This window comes from Sphaerodactylus townsendi, linkage group LG11 (assembly GCF_021028975.2).
Source record: "Sphaerodactylus townsendi isolate TG3544 linkage group LG11, MPM_Stown_v2.3, whole genome shotgun sequence".
NCBI classification, from domain to species: Eukaryota; Metazoa; Chordata; class Lepidosauria; order Squamata; family Sphaerodactylidae; genus Sphaerodactylus; species Sphaerodactylus townsendi.
Window position 1 is genome coordinate 30,310,850 of NC_059435.1, and position 25,840 is coordinate 30,336,689.

The 25,840-nt window shown below is 42.7% G+C and overlaps 1 protein-coding gene across 3 annotated transcripts in view; it reads left to right on the forward strand.

The window, feature by feature from the left end:
* ENTPD3 (ectonucleoside triphosphate diphosphohydrolase 3) overlaps positions 1 to 25,840 on the forward strand; it is a 30,140-nt gene that overhangs the window by 3,511 nt on the left and 789 nt on the right. Inside the window, exons 1-10 of one of the 3 annotated variants that reach the window (XM_048511467.1) lie at positions 398 to 693; positions 2,835 to 2,887; positions 8,663 to 8,790; positions 14,821 to 14,938; positions 18,128 to 18,278; positions 19,846 to 20,005; positions 22,100 to 22,330; positions 22,579 to 22,851; positions 22,944 to 23,054; positions 23,381 to 23,518. In XM_048511467.1, coding sequence (XP_048367424.1) covers positions 2,848 to 2,887; positions 8,663 to 8,790; positions 14,821 to 14,938; positions 18,128 to 18,278; positions 19,846 to 20,005; positions 22,100 to 22,330; positions 22,579 to 22,851; positions 22,944 to 23,054; positions 23,381 to 23,518 — 1,350 coding nt within the window. In that variant the 5' untranslated portion in view covers positions 398 to 693; positions 2,835 to 2,847. Of the gene's footprint in view, positions 1 to 397; positions 694 to 2,834; positions 2,888 to 8,662; positions 8,791 to 14,820; positions 14,939 to 18,127; positions 18,279 to 19,845; positions 20,006 to 22,099; positions 22,331 to 22,578; positions 22,852 to 22,943; positions 23,055 to 23,380; positions 23,519 to 25,840 lie in introns of those variants that run through there. The other 2 variants (XM_048511466.1, XM_048511468.1) reach the window with 2 other exon arrangements.

Below are 25,840 nucleotides of genomic sequence, written 5' to 3' on the forward strand. Positions count from 1 at the left end.
AATTCTCTCACAGCCAAACCGACCTCACAGGGATGTTGTGAGGATAAAACACCAGCAGGGAGAACTGAGCACTTTGGGATTAAAACTGACCAAATAAGCAACAGAAGGACATGCATAAGACAACTGTCCCGCAAACAAAAGGCAGAGGACGAGAAGGGTGTCAAATTCTGCAATCTCAGGCACGTCATGGGAGGAAAAGAAGCAGGTGATCGGTCTGACGAGGGAGAAGCACTCTCCCCGCGGCTGACCTCCGCAGAGTACCCGTGAGGCCTGCAGCCTGGCTAGTGCAATTGCAGGGACGGCGGCGAGCCTTTCCCCCCCTACTCGCTCAGAAGGCGCGGCGGGCTCGCGATTCCCCCACCCCTTGCCTGGCTGCGGCAGCGCGTGAAGGGAGGCGGGGCCAGCGGCATCCCCGGGAAAGAAGGCGGGGCCAGCGGCATCCCCGGGAGGATCTATAGCCGGCGAGGGGGACCGCTCTGCGCCCGGCTGTCCGTGGGGAACACGTGCTGCGGGGGCCCGCCTCGTCACCCGCTCCCTCCTGCCTTGACGAGGATGGAGCCCCGGTGGAAGCAGAGGCGGCCCCCTCCTCCCCGGACGCAGGACCGGACCCGAAGCTAGAGACGCTTTCCCTGCAAGCCCGGCCGACGGGGGCGGCCGCTGGTTGCGACCCCTGGCTGCTGTAGAAGAGGCGAGGTACCAGGCGGGGGAAGGGCAGGGATTGTGTGTGCGTGCATGTTTTTTGTTTGTTTTTTGCGTGCCTTTGGTTGTGCGAGGCATGCAGCCGAGGGTTTTGCGCGAGCGCGGCTTGTGTGTTTCCAGCATGCTGCGTGAGCCATCACGCATGGTGGGGCTGGGGGGGTTCTCCTGCGTTGTTGTGGAGGAGGCAGCGGCGATATATGACGTGCTACGCAGTTGGGCTTGAAGGGACCAGGGTTGAGTTTTTTGGGTGGAAATTAAGCCTTGAGACTGCGGTGGGCAAGGGCGAGGCTGCGTAGGGGCTGCATCCTCTGGGTGCTTAGATTCAGATCTGGGGGGGGAGGGGGGTCGTCCTAGGAATTCCTGCGTGGGGGACATCTAAAGAAACGATCCAGTAATGATCTAAAGGGCGTGCAGACACAGAGCTGTGTCCAGTCACGTAAAGCCAGAGGCAAGGTTGTGCATTGGCAGCCTGTACTTATCAAAGAAATTCTTATGGACCCCATAAAAGATATTGAAGATGATCCATGAACTAGGACTTTGGCTGACCTTGAAACTTTTTAACTCATTGTTTTTGCCTTTAGGGGCTCAGGCTCTTTATTTAGACAGACTGTCTTCATTCAAATGCTTGTCACTACACACTATACTTTAAAAGAATGGATGTTGGAGAGTGCTCACAGCAGCACTCATGTTCCTTCATCCACTAGGACAGAGGTTCTCAACAATTGTGTGCACATGAGCTGAACCACCTGCTTAGGAAGATCGAGGCCCAGTGCTGCCTTTATCACCTAAAAAGGTTTCAAGGTATATTACTTCACCAAAGGCTGTCCCAGACTGGCTGCAATCTTTGGGTACAAAGTACATGGACCTCTCTTGCAGTGGGATGTTCATATAGAATGTGATGGACAGTTGTGTGCTGTCTCTCACACAAACACAGCACAGACCCCTCTTGGAGTACATTCACACTCACATACATGCAAAGCATGTATCATGTACAGTCTGTTTCACATAGACATTTCTGGACATGCTTCTCCATTTCACATGCACCTCTCTCTTTCTTATCTAACAAGTTCCCATAATGTGCTCAATTAGGATTTGAAAATTGCTTTTACTACACACATAAATATACATGCTGTCATCAGTTTTGGGATATACGATTGCCAGCCACGTGAACACCCTCAGGCATCCAACACGAGCGTCTCTGTTTCTTCTGTCCTTTTTAAAACATGCACAGGAAGTTGTGAATTTAACCTCCCACAACCCCATTGCTCCTGCTGTCCTCTTCTTTTGTCTCTACTGAACAAATAAAGGCTATGTCTTACTTCACATTTTGTACTCAAGCATTTGAGTTCAAAACATGTATCCCTCTTACCAAGTATGAAAGGCACTCCTGTACAAAGTACGTTTTTAAAGAATAGTTGGAATCAGCGATTGGACACCCCCCAGTTTGGGAGTCTTCCTAAGGAGCATACACTGGATTGTATGTAACGTTCCAGTTGATGAATGTGGCATGCATTCTGTACCCAACAGTAAAATATCTGAGTACAAGACATTATTGGCTGTTGGACATTGGAGGAAGTTGCTTTGATCTTTTATTCCTGATGGGTAGCCATGATAGTCTGTAGCAACAAAATAAAACTGCAGTTTGGAAATCAGTCTCTAAGATGCTCCTGGACTCCTGTTTTATTTTGCACTTTAAGGGAGCTCTCCTCTTTCCATGCCCTATATCTCTTCTGGATGAGAATTGGTTAGCTGTGCGGGACAGCTGTGCCTCACATATTTTTATAGGGCCACAGTTCAGGGTTAGAGGGTTTACTTTGCATGCAGAAGGTCCCTGCTGGCATCTCCATTTCCAGGGAGTAGGTGATATGAAAGATATTATCTGAGACTTTGGAGAGCTGTTACCAGTCGGAGTAGACCTTGATAGACCAATAGGTTCACTCAGTAGAGGGCATCTTTGTATGTTCATGTGTTCTGTTTCCAAATCCTGTATTTTAATAAGCCTTTCCCCCCTTCTCTGAGCCTGAGCTTTGTTACAGGCTAATGAATATTTTACAGTCTGAGACTTTACATTGTGGTTTGCATATTGCTTTTGTGAACTAATATGATGCTGAATGTATATTTCTCCTACTGTGTAGTTTGAACAAAGAGATGTTTACGGCCCTATCCCGCCAACCCTGTGAACAAACAGGTTAGTACTTTTAATGGGCTGGCATAACAGCCGAAGATATATTTCAATTTATGCTACACATTTGTATATGTGTATAGAAAGGAGGCGTATATTAACATGGCTTGGTCTGTACATGCTTTGATACTGGAAAGATGATGAGCTGCTGGACCAACTTCGTTTTTAGCAATTCTTTAATAAGCTTTTGGAAATAAATGATCTTGTGTGGTCTTGCGTATGTAACTGAATTTATATTCGAGAGTTGTTTGTATTTATTTTATTCCTTGTTCCAGAAGACAGCTGTTCTAATAGTGAAGATGGGAGGCTGAGATTTCATCAACATCTCTCTCTTTCCTACAGTTTTGCTTTGCTTTGTTCCTACAAAATGGAAGCCCAGACAGCTTGGGCTTTGCATACCTGCCCAGTTCTCAGTGTGCAATTCTCTAGGAATACCCTCTTTCATTTTTTCCATTTGCACCCATCCGATTAAGGCATGTAGCAACATGTTCTCTTCAGTTGCCCAAAAATGTGCCACTCCTGTGTTCTGAAGATTAATCTAAGTCAGTACTTGAACAGGTTTTAAAATAAGCCCAGAAAAACCACTAGTCCAGAAACATTTTCTTGCCGGTATCAGTCATTTGAGTGGCCAAAAAGAGGCAAGTTTTTCCCAGTCTACAAAACATTCTAGACTGCTGTCCTGAACTTGACTGTTATCTTCTACAGGTGGTCAGGCAAGGGGCTTCCTATGAGACTATGCTTGAACTTAGGGTTGCCAACCTCCAGGTGAAGTTTTTTCTAAAAATACAGCTGCTCCAGACAACAAAGACCAGTTCTCCTACATTAGATGGCAGTTTCAGAGGGTGGAGTATATGGCATCGCATCCTGGATAAGAGCCAGCATGGTGTAGTGGTTAAGAGCAGGTGGACTCTAATCTGGAGAAACAGGTTTGATCCTCCACATGAGTGGAGGACTCTTTCATAGTGAACCAGATTTGTTTCCCTACTCCTGCATTCCTGCTGGGTTATCTTGGGCCAGTCATAGTTCTTCAGAACTCTCTGAGCCCCATGTGCCTCCCAGTATGTCTGTTATGGGGAGAGGAAGGGAAAGGAGTTTGTAAGCCCCTTTGAGTCTCCTTACAGGAGAGAAAGGAGGGATATAAATCAAAACTCTTCTTTTTCCCTCCCTAAGCTCCTTTCTCCCCAGTCCTACCCCTAAATCTCCAGGAATTTCTCCAGGCCAAAATGGCAATCCAACTTAATGCATAAGGGACTACTTCCTTGTTTGAACTAGCTTTTGCTGGCCAGAGCGAGCTGTAACATCTTTTTGAAATACTGTTTGCTGTTCAGTGACTTAAAACTGTGGTTCTATTGTTGCTTTTTAAAATGCTGTCCTTCAACCCAAGTTCTCAGGAGGAACTGAATTAGCAGTCTAGCAACACTATCCTATGCAGAGATACATCATTCTAAGCCCATTTAATTGAGCGTACACTGAAGTAACTCTGCACAGGACTGGACTGTGAATTGATAATTTGACCCAAATTCTGTTTAAATCTGTGGAGCCACATCCAAGGCAGACTTTCTTCTAGTGAAATGTCAACAATTTCACCGCTTGATAGATTAATGGGTATTTCTGGGTAGAAGGAGGTAAACTGGATAGGTATAAATGGGGACAGAATGTTCTCCGGTACCTCATGCCTGAAATCTTTTGTTGCCCAGTTACCATGTTATTAAAATAAATGGCTTACATGGGAGCCCTCGCCTTTGCTGAAAGATTTGCTAACTGAGCTTGAACTTATAAAATACATGGTGATGAAACTACAGTTGGCAGTTACTACTTTGATTAATGAATATGAGAAGGGATATTTTATTTGTGTGACCTTCACTTCCTTTGAAAAAGTATATCTGGATATATGCCCTCTCTGCTTTTCTGGCAGCATGTAAAGCATTTCACGCATAAACTTAAGTACCAACCTTTACTTACCTGCTTGCAAAAATATAATAATAAGCATCAGAATAATACAAGGCATTTTCTTTGTTAACATAAGTAAATGGTAAGGCCCAATGCTAGCAACATGTTTAAACAGGATGATGCAAAACTTGCCTATGTAGGCATAATTCATATTAATAAAATCTAAGTTATAGGGGAATATGACCATTTCTGTATGTGTATCCCAGATCATATGGTTTGCAAACTGCAGTAAAAAGCTATAAAGCTACTCCAAAGAATGCCCATTGAAGGCAAGTAGACAACTGGGAAATAGATAGAGAATCCCCTTGTAGCTAGCTAAAATTGACATTATTGTGGTATTTAAACACCTCCCACACGTTGGTGGGTTCACCTGTGAAATAACTCTTAAGGTAAGAAAGTGTTCAGCATGTTATTTTCACTGAACAGTAATGAGATGATTCATCCAAATTTGAGCAGAACAGGAAACTGTACATGAATCTCCTGTATTCTAAGATGACATCCCTGTTACTGTATCTTTCCTGTTTCACCTAATTTGATAAAAGTATGTGTAAGCGGATAAGCATACCACACAAAATTAGCATTGTTAGGATCTGATACTAGGTTATTTTCCTTCAGGTACAAAAGCTGTTTCTTTTCCTAAATATGAATAATTTAGCCTAAATTCATGCTTTAGGACTCTATGCACTTTTTATTTTTGTACCATAAAATAAGAATGAGCTAACAAATATATCTAGCAAACACTTTCTTAGAAGTGTTTGTGATACAATAGCTGTCAACTGTAGTGGCTGGTATGTTTGGCTAGACCTCTAGTTCTGCTTCCCCGTGAAACTCCCTGGTAGCCTTGAGCCAGTGATTCTTTCCCTAACTAACCTACCTTATAGGACTGAAGGAGAAACGTGTAAGAACTCTGAGTCCTTGGAAGAGGGGTGAAGTAAATATGTAATAAACCATTTACTATCTGGCAGTTTTTATTCACTTGTCATTAGTTTTCATGACAAAATTGGTTGACCACCATTTTACACAGAGCTAAGAAAGAAAGACCAGAGTTTTGAACTGAAGAGGCATATCTCAGCATCAGAGCCAATCTTATGAGAAGAAGGAGACTAGCCCTGCACCTCTGTAGACCCTTTTGTCTGTAATGGACTGCAAAGCTAAAAGGCTGCATTAGGTTTCTAGGGTTGCTAACTTGCAATTTGAAAACACCTGGAGATTTGATGGTGGAGCCTCGGAAAATGGGGTTTAGGGAGGGGAGGGACCATGGAAGGGTATAATGTCATGCAGTCCACTTTCCAAAGCAACCATTTTCTCCAGGAGAAGAGGGATAAATGTTTTAAACAAACAACTGATTTGCATAGTCTGGAGACCAGTTATAGTTCCAGGAGCTCTCCACCCTCCCACCCTCCATCTGGAGGCTGGTAACCCTACGTTTTCTCCCAATGAAATGTGTTGTGGAGTTTCTTGTTCTCACTGTTTCCCACTTAACTACTTTGGCCAGTGCTGGATAATTTCAGTAGACAGAGATGACCCCAATAATCAACATTTCTTTAAAAACAAGCAAAACTCTTTCTTTTGCATACTGTTGGGGAAAGATGAGTGAACAAAATCCCCTTCTTCCCAAACAAAGGATTCTACCAAAATAGTCTACAAGCATCTTGGGATCTGCAGAATCTTCCAGGCTATGTGCTTAAGGACTTCCTGTTCTGTGAGAGTTGCCAGTCTCTGCTCCCCCTCCCGGCTCCATTCCCTTCGGGAGTTTATTTTATTTATACCCAGCCGTTTCCGGGCAGCAGCAGGCTCAGGGTGGCTCACAATGAGATAATATATACGATAATCAATAAAACAGAATTTAATAAAACATTTATTCTAGAATGCTAGAATAGAACCCAACACATTACGTAGCAACCTGAGATTTTCCAGTCCTTTTGGAGACAGTTTTAATATGTAGTCGTTACACAGTCCTTATTAATCACGACACCCGAGTCTTTTCGTTATAGGCGCCTGCTAAGAATCTCGCAAGGCTGAATGTTCTTTTGGGCCTCCCTTCCATTTCACTGCACCTCAGGTCGAGGCCGTTGTAATTCTCAGCTGCAGACAAATAGACATTTATAACCTGTGTAAAAACCGCTTACATTTGACATCAGGAGTATGGTAAGATTTTATGCCTTAAAGATTGAAATTAGAAAAAAAAAGTATGACTTGATTCAGTAACGAAGTCAGCACTCCTTCTCCAGAGTCCACCCATCCATTTTTAGTGGTCATAGGAATCTAAAGTTAGAATCTAGATTAGAACTTGAGCTGAGTTGGTACATTTTCCCATCTGCATTCACCATCCCCCTCTTGCCATGAAAATGGGCCTGCCTCCTCTGGGAGTCTATACATTGTCTATGCAAGCCTCTTTCTCTCTGTTTTCTTTCCTTTTCCTTCTCAACTGCTTTCAGCGTTCTGTGCCTCTTAAGACGTACATCACAATTTTGTGGGTTTTGCGTTTGGTTGAGTCACAAAGTTACATCTTTCTGCATACCTTGAGAGTTGCCCCTGTTTTGATAGTGAATGGGTTGGTACTGCTGCTTTTGTTGTAGTCATGAGCCACCCAGTTTACTATGAGAGATATCACCTTGCAACACTTTTGACACATTCAGCTGTGAATCATCCATCATTGTCTAATAAACTGACGTCAGTCCATGAGTCAACTGACTGCTAACGTGGAACTGTATTCTTTTTTGTGGCAGGGTTCTTATGACTTAACCTCAATAGGAAGAGCTTTCCGGAGTATGATATTCACCAATTGATATGATTTCATCCACTCATGACTTTGGATTGCTCCCCCTTTTTTCCTCTAAGAGGGCTTTTGTGTCTCTCATAGCTGTGTGGCCAGCAGAAAAATGGGCAAGTCATCTTAAGGGAAATAAGGGAAGGGGGAAACCAGAGATTTCTAGCAGGAAGTCATATTGGCTCTCTAGTTATTTTCAAAAGGAATCCTTGGTGATTCCATGGAGTATTTTGGGAGCAGCAGTGGCATAGTGGCTAAGAGCAGTGGCTAAGAGCAGGTGCACTCTGATCTGGAGGAACCGGGTTTGATTCCCAGCTCTGCCGCTTGAGTTGTGGAGGCTTGAGTTGTGGAGGCTTATCTTGGGAATTCAGATTATCCTGTACACTCCCACACACGCCAGCTGGGTGACCTTGGGCTAGTCACGGCTTCTAGGAGCTCTCTCAGCCCCACCCACCTCACAGGGTGTTTGTTGTGAGGGGGGAAGGGCAAGGAGATTGTCAGCCCCTTTGAGTCTCCTACTGGAGAGAAAGGGAGATATAAATCCAAACTCCTCCTCCTCCTCCTCCTCTATTTTTTAGGTTTGTGGGGAACCCAAGTTGGATCAGAACTGTGGCATGTGGGGAGAAGGAGCTAAAGCCTTTCCCTAGTGTCATTTCTCCTGAGTCTAGATCTGAAATAGTCCCAGGAACTGCTGTTGGAGAAACTTACATGCAGTCATCAGTACATGTAAGTTTCGTTAGTGAGGCAAATACTTCCACTCCAAAGCTTTTCAGGTCAGGAAAATGGCACCAGGGAGGAGACTTAAGCCCCTTTTCACCACAGGACACAGTTCCAATCCAAATTGAGCCCCAGCGTGGAATTTGAGTCACACATCTGACCCAAAGTTCTCATGATGTTATGTGTCTGCTACTTGAACTCTGTGCTATAGGCAGATAGTTTCCTGAAAAGGAGTTCCTTTTTCTCATCTTCAGTAAATGCAGAACAGGGGCTTTTTGAATGAAAGAAAAAGAATGCAAACCCCTTAATCTTCATAATATAAGTTCTCTTTTTCTAATCTTTAGGTTTCCGGGTCCTGTACAAAATGCCAACCATTGTTTCTTTCGTTTTTCTGCTTTTAAGCATAGCTGTTATTGTTGCGATTACTCTTGTCCAGCTGAATCAAAAAGCTATCGTTTCGCCAGGTCTGAAGGTAAGAATTTGTTGAATGACATTCTTTGCCCATTTTGTAATCAGAGGCAGGACTGAGCCTGAAAATCTGTTTTCAGTGTCAGCTCCCAAACATGCAACATAAAAATAATTAACTGGATATATCTGCAGATCCTTCCTACTAGTGGAGATGTTTTCCTCTGATGGGAGTGAGTAGGGAAGTTTATTGTGATTGCTTAGAAACCTTCTGTTAGAGGAAAGCACCTCTGCGAGTGAAACAGACATGCAAGATCCAACTGACTGCTTCTGAGCATGTGAAGGGTGTTTTCTAATACCAGTACAAGAAGTAACCACAACTTGTCCCTTTCATCTGGCATTAGAAGGAAGGACCTGTGTGTATTTTTGAGCTTGTTCTGGAAATGCATCTCCAACATTGATCCTAGAATAGCTCCTCAGGTACACTTCCTAGAAAAAGGTCAACGTTGGTTACTCAGGGCCAAACTAGATGTAAAGGTGTCTGTGGGTCATACTTGTGGACACCAACATCATTTTAGTGCTGAACTTGGCCATTAAAAAAATGCTACAAGGACAGTGTGGCAAGATCAAACAATCTTGTCCTCCCTGACTTTTCACGTGCCAGGGCAGCTCCCCTCTTGTTCCTCCCTGCCCTCTTTAAAAATCATTATTGAATAAAGAACTATAAAAAGGGTACCTGAAGAGTGACCTAATTCTTGGTTATTTTCCCTACAATTCGGGAACCTCTGGCAATCTTGGTTAAGTAGCTGAAGTTTTGTGTCAGGTGTGATGCTGGGTTGTGGCTGCCCATGGACAAGGAGGGGGTTCCTTTGAAAAGTCAGGAATGGTGCTGTCATGCGAAGCTCTGAGCAAGAAGAAGTCCCTTAATGTAAACAGCAGTGTTTAATGCTGTGATCACAAAAGAGCTGTCTACTTATTGACTGCTATTACTTGAGAGCTATTAATTAATACAGTGTTTAGAGCAGGGGTTTTCAATCTATGGCCCCCAGATGTTCATGAACTACAATTCCTATTAGCCCTGCCACTCAGCCATGCTGGCAGGGGCTGACAGGAATTGTAGTCCATGAACATCTGGAGGGCCATAGTTTGAAGACCAGTGGTTTAGAGTGTCAGACTTGTATCTCAGAAACCCAGCTTCAAATATCTACTTTGCCTTGAAAACTTGCTGGGTGACCTTGGGTCCACTGTGCACACTCACACTCAGCCTAAGGTTACTCACCTGGTTGCCATGAGATAAAATGTGGGAGAGGAGAACTGTGTAAGTTGTTTCAGGTCCCCACTGGGGAGAAAGATAGGGAATAAATGAAGTGGGGTGCTGAGTGGTTTCCGGGCTGTATGGCCGTGTTCTAGCAGCATTCTCTCCTGATGTTTTGCCTGCATCTGTGGCTGGCATCTTCAGAGGATCACACAGCACCCCAGTGATTCCAGCTGTGAAAGCCTTCGACAATATAATAAATGAAGTAATTAAATAATTATCAGCAACAGTTTATCCAGTCATTTGATTACACATTCCCCAAGATGGCTTATGAAAGTTTCCACAAGATGGCATTTTTAAAGGGGAAACCCTGTGTAGACAAACAAAACGCAACTTAGCAACATATTAGGATGAGATCATTATTGAGAAGATCTTTGTGGACAGTTATCTGCCTAAAGGTCTCAAAGGCTTACAGATTCTATTGAAAGCCATCTCTTGGGTGTGTGGGTCTATTGAAAGCCATCTCTTAATTCCTTCTCAAGGAATTAAACTAGAAGGGTGTAACTGCTTGCTTGTTTCACTGGTTAGGGCATGTTGGCAGTCTTAACCTTCTGCCTGGTAATACCAAGGAAGAAGAACCCATGAGGAGAAATTATTTCTGGGACATCTTCAGTTGTTTGCTTTGAGGTGATAAAAATCTGCACAACTCTTGTTGAAATAACAGTATTTAAATAGTGGAAACCAAAATAGCGTCATGACAGCTCTGAAAAAGGCCTCAAAGGGTTTACTGGTTATGGTGCTATTGTGGAAGTGGCCTACTTGATCCCCTACCAAATGTAGTATCACTCCAAGTGCTTTGTACTGGTGAAGCAATATTCTTACCTAACATACTTGAGAGCCAGTGTGGTATTGTAGTTAAGAGCAGGTGGATTGTAATCTGGAGAACCAGTTTTGATTCCCCACTTCTCCACATGAGCGATGGAGTCTTATCTGGTAAAAGGCTTGTTTCCCCACTCCTACATGCCCGCTGGGTGACCTTGGGCTAGTTATAGTTCTTCAGGACTCTCAGCTCGACCTACTTCACAAGGTGTCTGTTGTCAGGAGAGGAAGGGAAAGGAGTTTGTAAGCTGCTTTGAGTCTCTTTCCAGGAGAGAAAGGAGGGGTGTAAATCCAAACTCTTCTCCTTCTTGAGCCAACACTAAGCTGATTCTCTGTGAAACCCTTGTATCACATGCTCAGTGACTGCTGTGGTCAGGGAGGTGTAAGAGAGTGCGTCCCCCTCTGCCACAGTACCATTTTGATCCCCCTGCCAGTGTGGTATAATGGTGTTAAGAACAGTTGGATTGTAATCTGGAGAACCAGGTTTGATAGGTATGATCCACATAGGGCAGATTCCTATCTGGTGAACTGGATTTGTTTCCTCGCTCCTACACATGAAGCTTGCTTCTCTCAGAACTCTCTCAGCTTCACCTACCTCACAAGGTGCCTGTTATGGGAAAAGGAAGGGAAGGAGTTTGTAAACCGCTTTGAGACTCTTCAGAGATAGAGAAAAGTTGGGTTTAAATCCAACTTTTTGTACTTGTGGATAAGGGATATTGTTTTTGAACAAAAGGTCCTTTTATTTAGGACATAATAATTTAGTCCAAGCTAGCCTCATCTTGGCAGTGCACCAAGGTAAGCCCTGGCTAATATTTGAATGAGAAACCTTGTAGGAATACCAAGGTTGATACACAGAGGCTGATTCTGCAAGGGCCAAATAGAATAAGTTGAGGTCCTTTTTAAAAGCATCTTGGGGGGGGGGAGTTCCCACAGAACTCGCCCCCAAATACTTCTAACCTGTTCTATTTGCCAGAACCCAGGTCAAATGAAAGTTGCTAAATTAGCAAATTTTTTTCTTTAACCAGGGTTTCAAATGCTTCCTGCTTGCCTGTGCAAACTGCGGCAAGCAGGAAGCATTCAATTCCCACCCCCTTCTGTCCACCATTATGGTGGGTTCTCCAGGTGGCCATCGTTAGAGTGGATTCTCTAATAGGTGGCTGCCATGCTAGGCAGGTAGATGGGGGGATTCTCGGGGGGTGGGGGTGGTTTCTCAGCTGCACAGTTCACATCAAAACACTGCGTTTTCTGTGCAAACTGAGCTGCCTTCTGCCGCCAGGATCCCAAGCTAGCGACCCCGACTGGCAGCACAGGCAGCTGAAACAGGTTCCGTGAACCCATGTTGCTTGTGCGGAATCAGCTAGAATCAGACAATGGTCACCTTTGGGGTCACTGTAAATCAGCTGTGATTTGCTGGCACTTTGACCACATCTTATATTTTAAGTATTGGATGTTCTTTTTAGAAAAGGAACATTTTTTATTTTTTAAAAAAATCCTGTAGTGGTGGTTCCTACCTCACCCCCAAATGGCAAAGCTCCTGATCTGATCAGTTCTGCCTTGATGAAAATGAAATGTTCACCTTTGCCATAGATAAATCTTCCAGGAAATGCCCTTTTAATAAATTTATTTATTTTTATTTAATTTATGCCCCACCCCTTTCCAAGCAAGTCAGGCTCAAGGCAGCTTCCAACAGCTAACATACAGATATTATTGATTAAAATATAGAATTAAAACTGTAATCACTCACTTAAGTTAAAACATGGCATTCTAATATCATACCTACTATACAATTTAAAATTGATTTTTCTTAAGGGTGAGTTGGTTTGTGAATGGCCACAGATTGGTGACCACAGTGTCCCTAAATGTTCAGGTCCTGCAAGGAGTTGTGACAGGAAGGAAAAAAGGGAACCAACGAAAGGAAAAGGGAGGAAAGGCATGGAAAGGAGGGTGAAATGAGGAGGGAGGGAAAGGCCAGGGTACCTTGTTGTGGATGGCCCTGGCAAGCCTGATCTTGTCACATCTCAAAAGCTAAGCAGGGTTGACTCTTTGGTTACTCTTTGGATGGGAGACCACCAAGGAAATCCAGGGTTGCTACACACAGGCAGGCAATAAGAAACCACCTCTGAATGGGGTCACCATGAGTTGGCTGCAACTTGACAGCACTTTCCCTTCCACCACCAACCCCTGGCAAAGTGGATAAGGGATGACTTAAGCAGGTTATTATTTATTTCAGGAAGGACAAAAGCTCCTGAATTTAAATAATAACCATTCTCCCGAAATGCTCATGGTTCAAAAACACTGAAATGTGCACATACGCTTAAGCTTAATAACAGGGTGATAGAGGGATTAATCAGTTCTATGTTAATTTATCCCCCCTCCACTGGAAGCCCACCCACTGAGAAAGGCTGACAATGAAGATATCCAATAGCTGACTGTTTTGCAGGATTGCTATAATTCTTTGCAAACCAGTTCTCATTGCATTTCTCTATGGTGCTCAATCATTGCAGATACAGCCACTCTGCAAACTTTCCAGATGTCACAGAAATGCTATCAAAGATTTAGGAATGTGGCTGGATATTCTGCAGTGGATGGTAGTTTGATGTGTCACTGATAGATTATTTTTAACTGAATAATCAGTGGGCTTGAGGATGAGTGTTGTTTCAGTTTAACATTGTCTGATTTTTTTTAAATAGATAGGCTGTGCGGAAATGTTTAGCCACATTGTTCTTATATTATTGGCTAATGCATTGCTTGTTGTGCCAAAATACCTTTTTGCTAATTTAGAATAAAACCCATTTAATATTAAACACATTTAGAGAGCATAAGTGTCTGTTTAAAATTTAGTTGGAAAAATATTCTCTTGAGTTATATCTCAGTTTCAAATTTCCACAGCATCATCACTGGCCAGTTTTAGCAGCTGGTGTCCAAGATTTAAACTTTTGCCTGCTGCCATTTTCCTTGAGTTGCTGTTCTTGTTTTTAAACCTGTTGGAAAGATCTGAGGCATTTAATTTCTCTCCCTGGAATTCTTGAAGGATGCTGGACTGTGGGCGCTTCGTCAGAGCTTTGTGACTCATTCAGATCTTCCAAAGTGAATTTAAAAGGTGAAAGGAAGGTCAAAAGTCACATAGTAAAAGATTTAGCATGGAACTACTGCTTAAAACAATGGCAGACCCATGTCCAAATGCAGATCACCAATAGTAGTAAAAAGACCCCTTATGGTGTAGTGGTTAGAGTGTTGGACTACAGCCAGGGATGGGCAGGGTATAAGTTTAATAAAATAAAATGAAAAAATTATTACTGCAGGCATATGGGGGGAGGAGGGGAGAAGACCTAAAATGCTGCCTTTATTTTTACACAAATTATCTCTCCATTTATGGGACCTAACCTTCTTGTCTAACCATATATACTTTCAGCAGTACAGAAATGTAAATTTTCAAAAGTTGTTATTTCTGGTAAAACAGTGGCCTTGCTTGACATAATTCAGGTTATTGCCAGTGGAGATTATTAGACTAATGTAATAGTAGTTACTGTTTACTTGATGACAAACTGCGTAGCCTATTTTTTCCAGTCACAAATCTGAATGAGAGATAGCCTGGCATTCTGTGATTGTAAAAGGCGAGGAGATGGAGATTCCCCAAGTGCTCTTGATTTCATCAAAGTTCAGTTCTGTTGCCAGGATGTAAAGAACTAGCAGACAGGTTCTGTAAATTTTAGGAGGCTTTTCCACCTTCCCACAACAACAACCTCCCCCTCTGTGCTGTTTGGCAAAGACATTTTGAAATGAAGGCCATTTATGTAATATGGCATGAAGATTAGCTATTCAAAGAGAAAGAAGTCCAATATTCTAGTAAGCCAGCACAAAGCTTCCAGGTAGCTCTTAGAATTCCCAAGTCTCCTTTTCTGATTTGTTTTTACTATTATTCACAACAGTCTACTGAATGGTAACAACTTCTTTATTTTTTAGTATGGAATAGTACTTGATGCCGGGTCGTCTCGGACAACAGTGTACATATATGAATGGCCAGCAGAAAAAGAAAACAACACTGGAGTAGTCAGTCAGACCTTCAAGTGCAACGTGAAAGGTGAAGGCAAAACTGGAGTTCTGAAAGAATAGGGGGATGTTGGAGGAAGTGCCATGAACTAGACAACCCAGGGGAAGGGAAGGCTGTTCCCAGCAAAGGCTGTCCTTTGGGTATGAGTCCTACTCAGCACATTAAAAAAAATTGGCAGCTTCTTGTACCAAGACAGCTGCAGGTTTGGCAGTTCCAAAAGTGTGGGAAGCTCATGCATATCCTTATGAGGAAAATAGATGGTTTCCTCCTTTGTGAATCTGTGGGATCATAGCTGGGAAACACTAATAGACAGGGCTGGTGGCAATCTCAGATTTTAGAAATGAGATGTTTTCAGTGCTGCTGTGTAGCGTATAATGCAGCTGTAGTTTATCTAGGCACTAATGTCAGACACTATGCTTGGGTAAGAAAATGTAGGGCTAAAATCTAGCAAGCGGGTCATCTGTCTAACCCTATAATGGTTTCATCCCCTGATCTGCGTGGCCCTGGCTGGCCTGATCGCATCAGATCTTGGAAGTTAAGCAGGGTTAGCTCAGGGTTTTGATGGGAGACCACCGAGGAAGTCTAGGATTGCTCTGTAGAGGCAGGCAATGGCGAACCACCTCTTGCCTGTGGGATTGTCTTAGATGGTCTGTGACTTGATGGCCCTTTCCATCACCATCTTGATTTCATACTAATCAATGGAAGAAAATCCAATATTTATGTTACTTGGTGGTGTCTTGGCTTGGAAGAGGGTGGGTCAGGCTCTTTTTGAAGACTTGTTCTCTGTAATCAAAGGGTGCTAGACAGTAAAGGGAGGTTTTCAATTGATGGGTATAAACTCATGAACATCTCCTTTCATGTGCATAATTAGTTAGGGCTGTTTCTGTGGGAGCATTTGATGTTCTTTCCAAGCACATTGAATTATAAGAAAAGTTTAAAAAAACATAGGATCTGTAGTTTGGAAATAGAATCTTGTCTGGAATTGTTGGTTTCATGGGCCTCTTCTGGTGACTAATGAAAGGGCCTGCTGTTATATAAAGCAAAGTTCTCACCCTGATTCCCTCATGTGGTGGGGAATTTTTAACTCAGAGGACCACACGTTTGAAATTTCCCCATCCTGGGGTTGACCCTTGATTTTTGTCTTCATTTCCTTTTTGTGAGATCTCAGAATATGCTTTGCTAAACCAAGTAAAAGACTTTTTTAGCATTGGGGACAATTTGAAAAGCACCCTTCTTGTGTATTGTCAAAGGGTTTCATGGCCAGAATCAACTGGCTATTGTGGGTTTTCTAGTTTGTGTGGCCATAGTCCGGTATTTTTGCTCCTAATGTTTTGCCTGCATTTGTGGCAACTGTGCTCCCCTCCCGCCCCCAGCAGCAGCTAATCAGGGGTGATTGGGCATGCATGCTGCAAAACAAGCTGTCTCTTCTGGGCAATTAACCCTCCCCCACCTCCTAGCAGCAACCTAATCAGGGGAGTGAAGCACATTCAATGCAGAATGAGACATCTCTTCCATGCAGTGGAATCCCCCCCACCTCCTAGCAACAGGCTAATGGGGAAAAGTGTGCATGCTGCAGAACAAACCCTCTCTTCCAGGCAATTGAGACTCTCCTGCCACCCCCACCCCCCGCCACCCCATCGCCTGCTACCTGGGGCACCTGCCCCCTCACCCCCTAGGTCTGGCCCTGGTACTAGAACCTGAAGTGACAGGGTTCGAATCTCAGCTGTGCTGTGGAAACTCATAAGGTGGCCTTGGGCCTGTCACAATCTCACGAGATAATTGGTGTGAGGGGAAAATGGGGAAGGGGAAAACGATTTGGAGCTTCAGGCTGGGCTCAATGGTAGTACATCTGCTTTGCATGGAGAAGGTTCCAGGTTCAGCCCCTGACATTTCCAGGTAGAAAGGATCTCTGGTAGTGAAAGATGTGAAAGAGGCCCTGGGGAACAGCTGCCAGTCAGAGTAGCCCATACTGAGCTTGATAGGTCAATGGTCTGGCTCAGTGTTGGGAATCTTCATGAATTTCTGTGCGTTCATGTGATGTGATGAACCATTTGGGATCCTCACAAGGGAGAACAATGGGAAATAAATTAATACAGTAAACAACTTTCTAGTATTGTAAGTTTCATCATAAGTTCTCCCATTGCCTTGGCTGTGCACAGTTTACCCAGATTAAGCCTGCAGATGTAATAGAGACTGGAAGATTGAAAGGCACGCCAAGGTCTGACCCAAATAAATGTATTGAGACAATAAAATGTATGCTCAGCTCTCTTAATCTCCAGCACAAAATGGAGGTGCTGAAAAGAGAGCACTCTCTTTGGAAATACAGTATACCATCCAAGGCAGATGCGCTTCAGCTGCTCACCAAGAAGAAACATTGGAGCAAAACTGGTTTGAGAAAACGTGGAGATAACCCAGGGAAACTGCAAAAGAAAGGGCAAGAAAAAATAATCTGCTGTAGTTGGGAACCTCAGATGGAGCAAACAAAATCTGTGTTAAAGGAGTCTGTGTGACCACCACAATTTAAAAAAGGTTACTACTTCAACTACTGGCCCATCTTCATCTAGTATTTATGCATTTAGCAGTGTAAGGTGTTGGCCATAGTTGTGTGAAGATCTAAGTATTCTTGAGTAGGAAAGGTTCAGGAGGGTGTTTTAATAAAGGGAACAGAACTGTAGTCTTTTGCACTGTTCATTGTGTGTATTATCTTGTTCCTACTGTATTCTTCTATTTTGTAAAATCCATTCTCTGCATTGTTTATAGTATGCAATTTCTTAGACTGTTTTTATGTTATTTTTCAGTTTTCTAATCCCAGTCCTATTGCACTATTGTTTGGATGTCTTGCATTGTTCAGTTATGTTGTTTTAATAGTTTGTAATCTGCCTTGAGTCTTAGCAAGAAAGGTGTCTTGTAAATAAATAAATAGGTTGTGATGAGAGCTGACATGTTCTTCCAGTAGATATACTTACTTCTCTGCAATGCCTGTAGACTGTCAACACAGCATTACTGGCAAGCTGAAAATTTAGATAATGCAGAGCTCCAAAATTAGAGTTTACATGAAAGGTAGTGTTTGTGATAGCAGTCTTTTTTACTTGTTTAAAAGAGAAATTTTCTAAACAATAGTTGCTTAAAGCAGCTATATAATAATCAAAAAGTCTTTGTGATTTGGCTTAAAATACATTTGGCATAATAAAACTGACTTATTTACTTACTGTGTCTTAGGTCCTGGGATATCCAGCTATGGGAGTAACCCTCAAGAAATTGCTAAGCCCATTAATGATTGCATGGATAAAGTCAAAGAAAAAATTCCATTTCACTTGCATAGGCACACACCTGTCTACCTGGGAGCCACTGCTGGCATGAGACTTCTGAGGTATTGTAACAACAAATCACTGGTAAATATTATCAAGGTAGAACTGTTCTGTGTAACAGGGTGTCAACAGAACAGTGTAATGATTCATTACCAAGTCCTTTCCTTGTCTTCCTTGCCTTAAAACCTATCATCCCGTGCAGATATATGTATAGGTGTGTTGGACCAACCCCCATATGCTGAAAAGATTGATCTTCCCTGAGACTTGCTGATATAATCTCACCACTTAAAACCAATTGTGATTATTGACCAGCCTTAAAGAGATCCTAGATCTGAGTGATCCTGAGAATCTCCCAATACATGTGAAATATATATTTATTGGATCTGCACAAAGCAGGCCCTGAAGGCAGCTACTTTGGACTGCAAGTTGCCACCGCTGCATGCCATGAACCCAGAAGAAAGGGCTCAGTCTATGTTATACGTGGAATACCTGCATTTGACATTCTTCATATTCTTGTGGGTGTACAAACATTTATGCAGGTGCAGATTTTAAGTGCAGAATATAAACCTGGACTTTCTGTAACTGCCATTTGGCAGTGGTGATCAGCAACATGTTGCTAGCCTGAAGATTTAATACTTTATTGAAAATGTTTCTATGTTTCCTTTCCACCCAGATAGGGTCCCCGAGCATTGGTGGTGTTTGGCTTGGGTTGCTTATGTTTTACTCAGTGGAATATAGATGTTTCTGCAGTTAAACGTACAGCTGGCCACCTCTGATATTCAGAAAGTGTACCACGTTGTCGAAGGCTTTCACAGCCAGAATCAACTGGCTGTAAGGAGTTTTCTGGGGCTGTGTGTCCATGATCTTTTTGCTCCTAAAGTAGTTTTTCTCCTAACTTTCTGTCCGTACCTGTGGCTGGCATTTTCAGAGACATGTCACATCAGCCATAGATGCCAGACATAAACGTTAGGAGCGGATCACTGCCACACAGCCTGGAAAACCACAACAGCCAATCCCTGACCATTTTCATTGTGTTTTCGGCATGTGACTCATTGGCTGTTCCTACTGAAAAAGCATTTTGGCACTGTGTACTATATGTGCTATATTTGTTATTTAGAAAAGCAGAGGATGGTAGCAATCTGTGACATTTAGATTATGTCCCTGGTTAATCCATTCACTAGACATATTTTTAACTGAGGATAACATCCCTGATTGGCTTAAGTATATTCTTGTAAGGCCTCCAGAATGATTGATTAGTTCCATCTGGCTCTATATGCTGAGGCTTGTTCACCTCACCATCCCTCAAAATGCATCACTAGTTGTCTATGATAACTTAGATATGAGCTGTGACAGATTAATCACTTCCTGTCACCCAATGTTTTCTGTAACATGTATTTTTCAGTGGAACCCACTGATACACTTGACCAAGCCAGTAACTGTTGAGTCATTGAGCTATGTGTATGCATGTATGAATTAGTCCATGATTGTTTCTTATTCAGAGGTTGCCACCACACGTCAAAAACCGGGGGGGTGGGGGGTGGGGGGAGTCACAAACTTTTCCTCTAGTCATAGATTTGGTAAGCTTCTCCTTCCAGGCACTCAGCATTTTGTGTTCTGTGAATTGCTTAGGTTGCAAAATGAAACAGCAGCCAGTGAAGTCCTTGAGAGCATTCAAAACTACTTCACATCCCAGCCCTTTGACTTTAGGGGTGCTCAAATCATAACTGGGCAAGAGGAAGGGGTGTATGGATGGATTACAGCCAACTATTTAATGGGCAATTTCTTGGAGGTGTGTGGAACAATCTGCATGTTTTATTACATACTATTGTTTGAAAAATGGCAAGTGTTCAAAGGGATGTACGCCAAGACTTGCACCGATTATATAAAACATGATCAGAGTTTGTTAGTGTTACAGTGTGTCTTTTAAAGCAAAACTAATGCAATGGTTTTAGGAATGTGTTGGTTGCAAAGGCCTGGTTTATGTACGAGGCAGAAGGAGGTGCGACGGAGATGGTAGAGTGTTGAGGTTCTAGAATTAACTGGACCACAACAAACTGCAAGTGGAAGATTACATTTCAGAGTTGTAATACATTAATAATTTCCCTGAAATTAGCAAACTAACACTGCATGTGAGGGACTAGCGTTAGACCATTCTTCCTGAGGCACTTCTTTATTTTCAGGGGGTTTTATATGGAAAAACACCAAGTGGTGCAGTTGATTCTGCCACCTCAAAGTTCTACCACCTTATTCTGCTGCTTGTTTAGACCAAGCTTTTATTATGAGGTTTCTGGGTTGAGCTAGCAAATTGATCCCTTGCATTGCAAATGTAAAATAATCTTGTAAAGTGGTTGTGTTAATGATGCCATTCAGCAAAAATGCTGAGGAATGTATGTGGTTATAAGTTACTCCCTGTAACTTTGTGGGCATTTTAAATGATCAGTAATCCCCATTCCAGAATCAACTAGTCATACCAACTACTAACATACCCTGACTGGTGCATTGCCACATGTAGTACCATGGTCTCATACTTGTGCCTCACCAGTCTGTACTATAGAGAAGTCAGGGAGAGAGGAACAGGGGTCCCATTAGAGAGTGTATTGTGTGAATGACTTAAAAAATAAGGAGTTCTCCCATGTTATCACACACCTGTTAAAGCACCAAACTGGGGCAGATGGATCGTGTATACTAGGAGAGTTCTTGTGAGTCACCTGACAAATAAGGTTTTGCAACCTATCATCACATCTCCATGCAGAGCAAAATAACACTTGTGGATCTCTGTGCGGTGATATCAAAAGGGCAGAAGCTGGCAATGCATGTCTGTAACAGTTGTATGATAATACAGAATCTGCCCCCACACCCTTTATGCAGGAATGTTGTGAGGGTGAAATACTCTCCAGCCCCACCACCTGTCACTTCTCTAATACACTATTATCTGGAACAGATTCCCTCTGGGGGTGAGTGTAAACATTGTCATATGTATTTTATGACAGGGTTTGAAATGTAATTATGGCCTGTTTCCACATGGGGGCCGGAAAAGCCACTCCTGTGGAAACAGCAGTGAGTGCAGTGGAGGATTTTAAAAAGCCAGTCAGGGGACTGAAAGAGGAAGCAGAAAAATGAAATTTAGCTCCAACATTAAAGGTTGAGCTTAGCCCCGCCCCCTCCCTGGATTGGTTGCGGGTTGCATTTCTCAAGAGAAGCCCTGTTCATTTCCTCTGCTCTTGCTTAAAAGGAAAATTCCCAGGAGCCCTGTGTATTTCATTAGGAAGCAACATGGCATCATGTGACAACTCCCCCCCCCCCAAAAAAAAGTGCTGTGTTCCACCCAGGAAAAATTCCCTGTGTGGAAGTGGCTGATTAAAAAATCCAGTAGTACTTTTTAGGATATACATGTATCTCATTTTATATGTTGGTCAGGTAGAGAGATGGTGGCTTGGCTAAAATTATCCAGTGAACTTCATGAGTTAATATAGAGTTTTAACCCTGGGTCACCTACTTTAAAACCAATATGCTGCTGCTGCTGCTGCTGCTGCTGCTGCTGCTGCTGGGTCAGAAGGGCCCGCTTTACTCCAGCACAGTGTTGGGCATCGGTTGGCACATCTCTAAAGATGCTGCATGACTGTCTGGAGGTTCTACTGCTCTGATAATATCTATGCAAGTTGATATATTCCCCACTCTTCTGTTGTTATAATGTCTCTGTACTTCTTAAGTTGCACTTTGGTCTTGGAAAGAATGTTCTAATCTGTAAGACACCCACAGACAATCTGGGGAAGAGTGTTCCCGCATTAATATTTCATAACGCTCAGAGAGCTGAGCAAAGAGAGTTGGACAAGGAACAGCACAACCCCACAGTGGATGATATGTCTACTCGCTTTATTTCTAGAAAAACATTTGGAGTGCCTGGGTACGTCCTGATGGAGCAGAAACAACAGGAGCCCTCGATTTAGGAGGGGCCTCTACTCAAATATCATTCATCCCGGAAGAAACTGCTGAGAATTCTAACAGCTCATTAAATTTCCAACTATACGGTTACAATTACAGCATATACACCCACAGCTACCAATGTTATGGTCGAGATGAAGCAGAGAAACGGATGTTGGCATCAGCATTACAGGTACACACCAACAAATGTTCTTTGGTTAGGATCTTACTGAAGGTAGATTGCATTTTGGTTATCTACTGCAAGCATGATTGCTATCACAAACATATGTTAGGTTCCTGTTCAAAATTAGAACTATCTTAGCCATGACACAACATGCAGTTAATTATCTGGCTGTTGCAAAAAAAAAAAACCCCACTACATTTAGTGTGGGAAGGTGAATAGTGTCTTCTAATCCTGTTTTATTTTTTGTTAACCTCTAGCATTCAGGCCATAAATCCAGGATTGAGAATCCGTGTTATCCTCGAAATTATGAAACTGTTTTAACAATGAAGCACTTATATGGAAGCCGCTGCACAGAATTTTTAAGACCTGGGAATTACAATCCAAGCCATCCTGTAACGGTCACGGGAACAGGGAATCCAGCTCTCTGCATGGAGGCTGTGTCTACATTGTTTGATTTGACAGCTTGTAAAGACAGACAGGACTGTTCATTTAACAGCGTCTACCAGCCAAAAGTGAAAGGGAGATTTGTGGTGAGTTTGCAGATATAATGTTCTTACAGTTGGCTCTTCTTAATAATTTGAGCCTTAATGGTTAAGCATCTTTCCTCTGACTTTATTCGTAGGCCTTTTCAGGATTCTATTATACAGCCAGTGCTCTGAATTTATCTGGACAATTTTCACTGGCTGACTTCAACTCAAACCTCAGGTCTTTCTGTGCACAGAACTGGGCCCAGGTCTGTATATTTGATATCAACTATAGATTTACTCACAATTATAGAAAAACAAACCATCTGAATTCATATGCATAAATTTCAAGTGATGCATTTTTGTACCCCTTTTCATGAAGTTTCAATTCAGTCTGAAAAATCATAACTAAAGTCTTTGGATGTTCATGAATTTTATTCTTGTAACCCTGGGCATGATCAGCCAGAGTTAAGTGTTGTCCTTTCTAACTGAGATTAATAGGATTTAAAAAAACATATTTTTAAAATGTATGGAATATACTTTTTTCGTTGTATATTGATTGAGCTAATGAGGAATGTTCGTTTTCGTTTTTCAGCTTCCATATATGCTGCCTAAATTTGAAGAAACATATGCAAGATCTTACTGTTTTTCAGCAAATTACATCTATTATCTGCTTGTACATGGGTATAAATTTAACGCAGATATTTGGCCTCAGATCCACTTTCAGAAGGAAGTAAGTTTTAAACATTCCCCCTCCCAACAAAGATATGATGGTGGGTCTTAAATAAGGCCATATGTAGAATGAACCCCACAGAAATTCTCTTAGGTCCCTTCCACACAGCAAATGTATAGTGGGTTGCAGTCGGGATAAATGAACCCGTTTTTCTGTTTTCGCATTCACATGCATCAGTGCTGGCAGTGATTGGAGGCCACGCAGGCACGTCTGTTTTTTAAAATCACTTCCCACACATGCGTAGCTACGCAGGCATGCACAAGTGAACCCCCACAGCCATGCTGATGTCCCACAATACAACCACCTGCACCTGCATAGCTATATGGATGTAAGCCACAACATTAAGAAAAGGAAAAGGGAGGCAAATAAAGTTACTCCTGCCTGGCTGTTCGCTCATGAGCAGCTGCAACCTGGGATTTTTGAAAATACTCTCTTATTTAGTGATTTTCAAAAAAATGTGGGTTGGAGGACATTACACGAGGCAGACTTATTTTGGGTGCGGAATCTGTACAAAGTCCCCATGCGGAAGGGGCCTTGTAGTAGCAAAAGCAAACAAATAGGATCTAGGCTGGCTCAACCATAAACAGAGTAGCCCAAACATTAGGCAACATCAATGTTCTGCTACTCCCATTCATTCAAATAGGGCTTGTGCAAGAGGACCTCTTGATGGATTGTGCCTCATGCTAATTATTGAGTGGGTGAGGATAACATTTGGCTTTTTACCTCAGGAATCAAATGTCAGGCTGGCCCTGACCATGAAGAAAAGTGTCGTAATGAATTAGCAGAGTAAATAATAGGGCAGAGATGCAAGTGAGTTATTTTGTAGAACTTTACTAGGTAACAAATGAATTTGCACTAAATATAGGAACAGCAAACTATCTGTGCAAGTGCTCAGTCTGGGTGTCTGTGCAGTCTATCTGTGCCTCTGTCTGTCTCTCCTCTTTTGCTGGAAGAAGAGACAGATCTTTTCAGAAGCTCATGTGACTCAACTCTTGCTTGACTGAATGAAGCAGGCATTTGTAAAATCCTAAAAAAAGTGGAGCAATCTGGGATAGCTGGTTTTCAAAATGTCCCTGCTTTCAACCTCCCTCTCTGTGATATTTAAAAACTTATTTCATTTCATTCCTTTATTGGCATAAACAAATACAGTAAACAAAATACAAAAACCTTAAAAGCCTGGAAAAAGAATGTCCTGGGTTAATAAAAACATTGTTGTTTCTTGAGAACGAGCACCAGAAAAGAGGCAACTGAGATCATGACTCCAGGGCTATGATTGTCCAGCAAAAGGCCGACTATACAGGATGATGAGTATTCCTTGATGTTAGCGGGGGTTTAATCAATAGAGAGTACACATCTGTGTTGAATTAATAGTCCAAAAGAATATGTAGCAGGGTGTCTGGTACTATCACTTAAGGACAATGAGCACGGAAACATCTATTGTGTGTGAAAATATCAGTGTGCCCATTCTCACATCGTTCTTAAGATGGAGAAAGTCACTACAGTTCAGCCTTCTCATTCTGTGATGGTAGCTTGATGTGGTATTCAGCCCATATGGGAGGAATCCACAGTGCCTTTCCCTGGACTGGCTTCAAGAGTGGCAAACCCAAGCAGCTGCCAGGGCCCCAGTACTGATCCCTAACCAGTGTGGCTTAGTGGAACACTTTCGCTTTGTTTTATTCTACAGGAATAGAATAGGAAATGGGAACTCACCCCTAGTGGGCCCGGCCACATTGAAGGAGCCTGTGAGAATGAGCTTCTGTTTTCTGTGGGAGGTGCACCCAGGGAATATGAGTTGGCACTGCCAAGAGCTTCAAGAGATCAAAGGAGTCACGTGCTACAGCAGTGGTGTCTAACTCGGGTCTCCAGATGTTCATGGACTATGATTCCCATCAGCCTCTGCCAGATGGGAATCATAATCCTGGATGGCCAAAGTTGGATACCGCTACTCTATAGTATTCCACCCAAGGAGGAAGGGTGTATGTATGTGCTCATGCTCAGAGGCCAGCTTATGCAGGACTCAAAAAAACTCCACAAATCAGGCACTGTCTCTGTTTCAAGGTAATGGGAATAAGTTGCTTTGTGTACTCTTCCCACGTAGTTCAGGAGTTGTGGGATTAGCTTTGTGCCCCAGGTTGCACTAGCTCCAGCCCTAATGCCTGTAATAATGCAGAGTTAAATAAGGCTTGTGAGCTTATGAGCAAACTACTGGCAGTCACATGGGTTTCTTCAAAGTGACGCTTGAAATGCTTTAAGGATACAGGATCAAATTCTAAGGAATTTCCAGTTCTTCAGTACTAGGAGCATTTAGTACCACTTCACTGC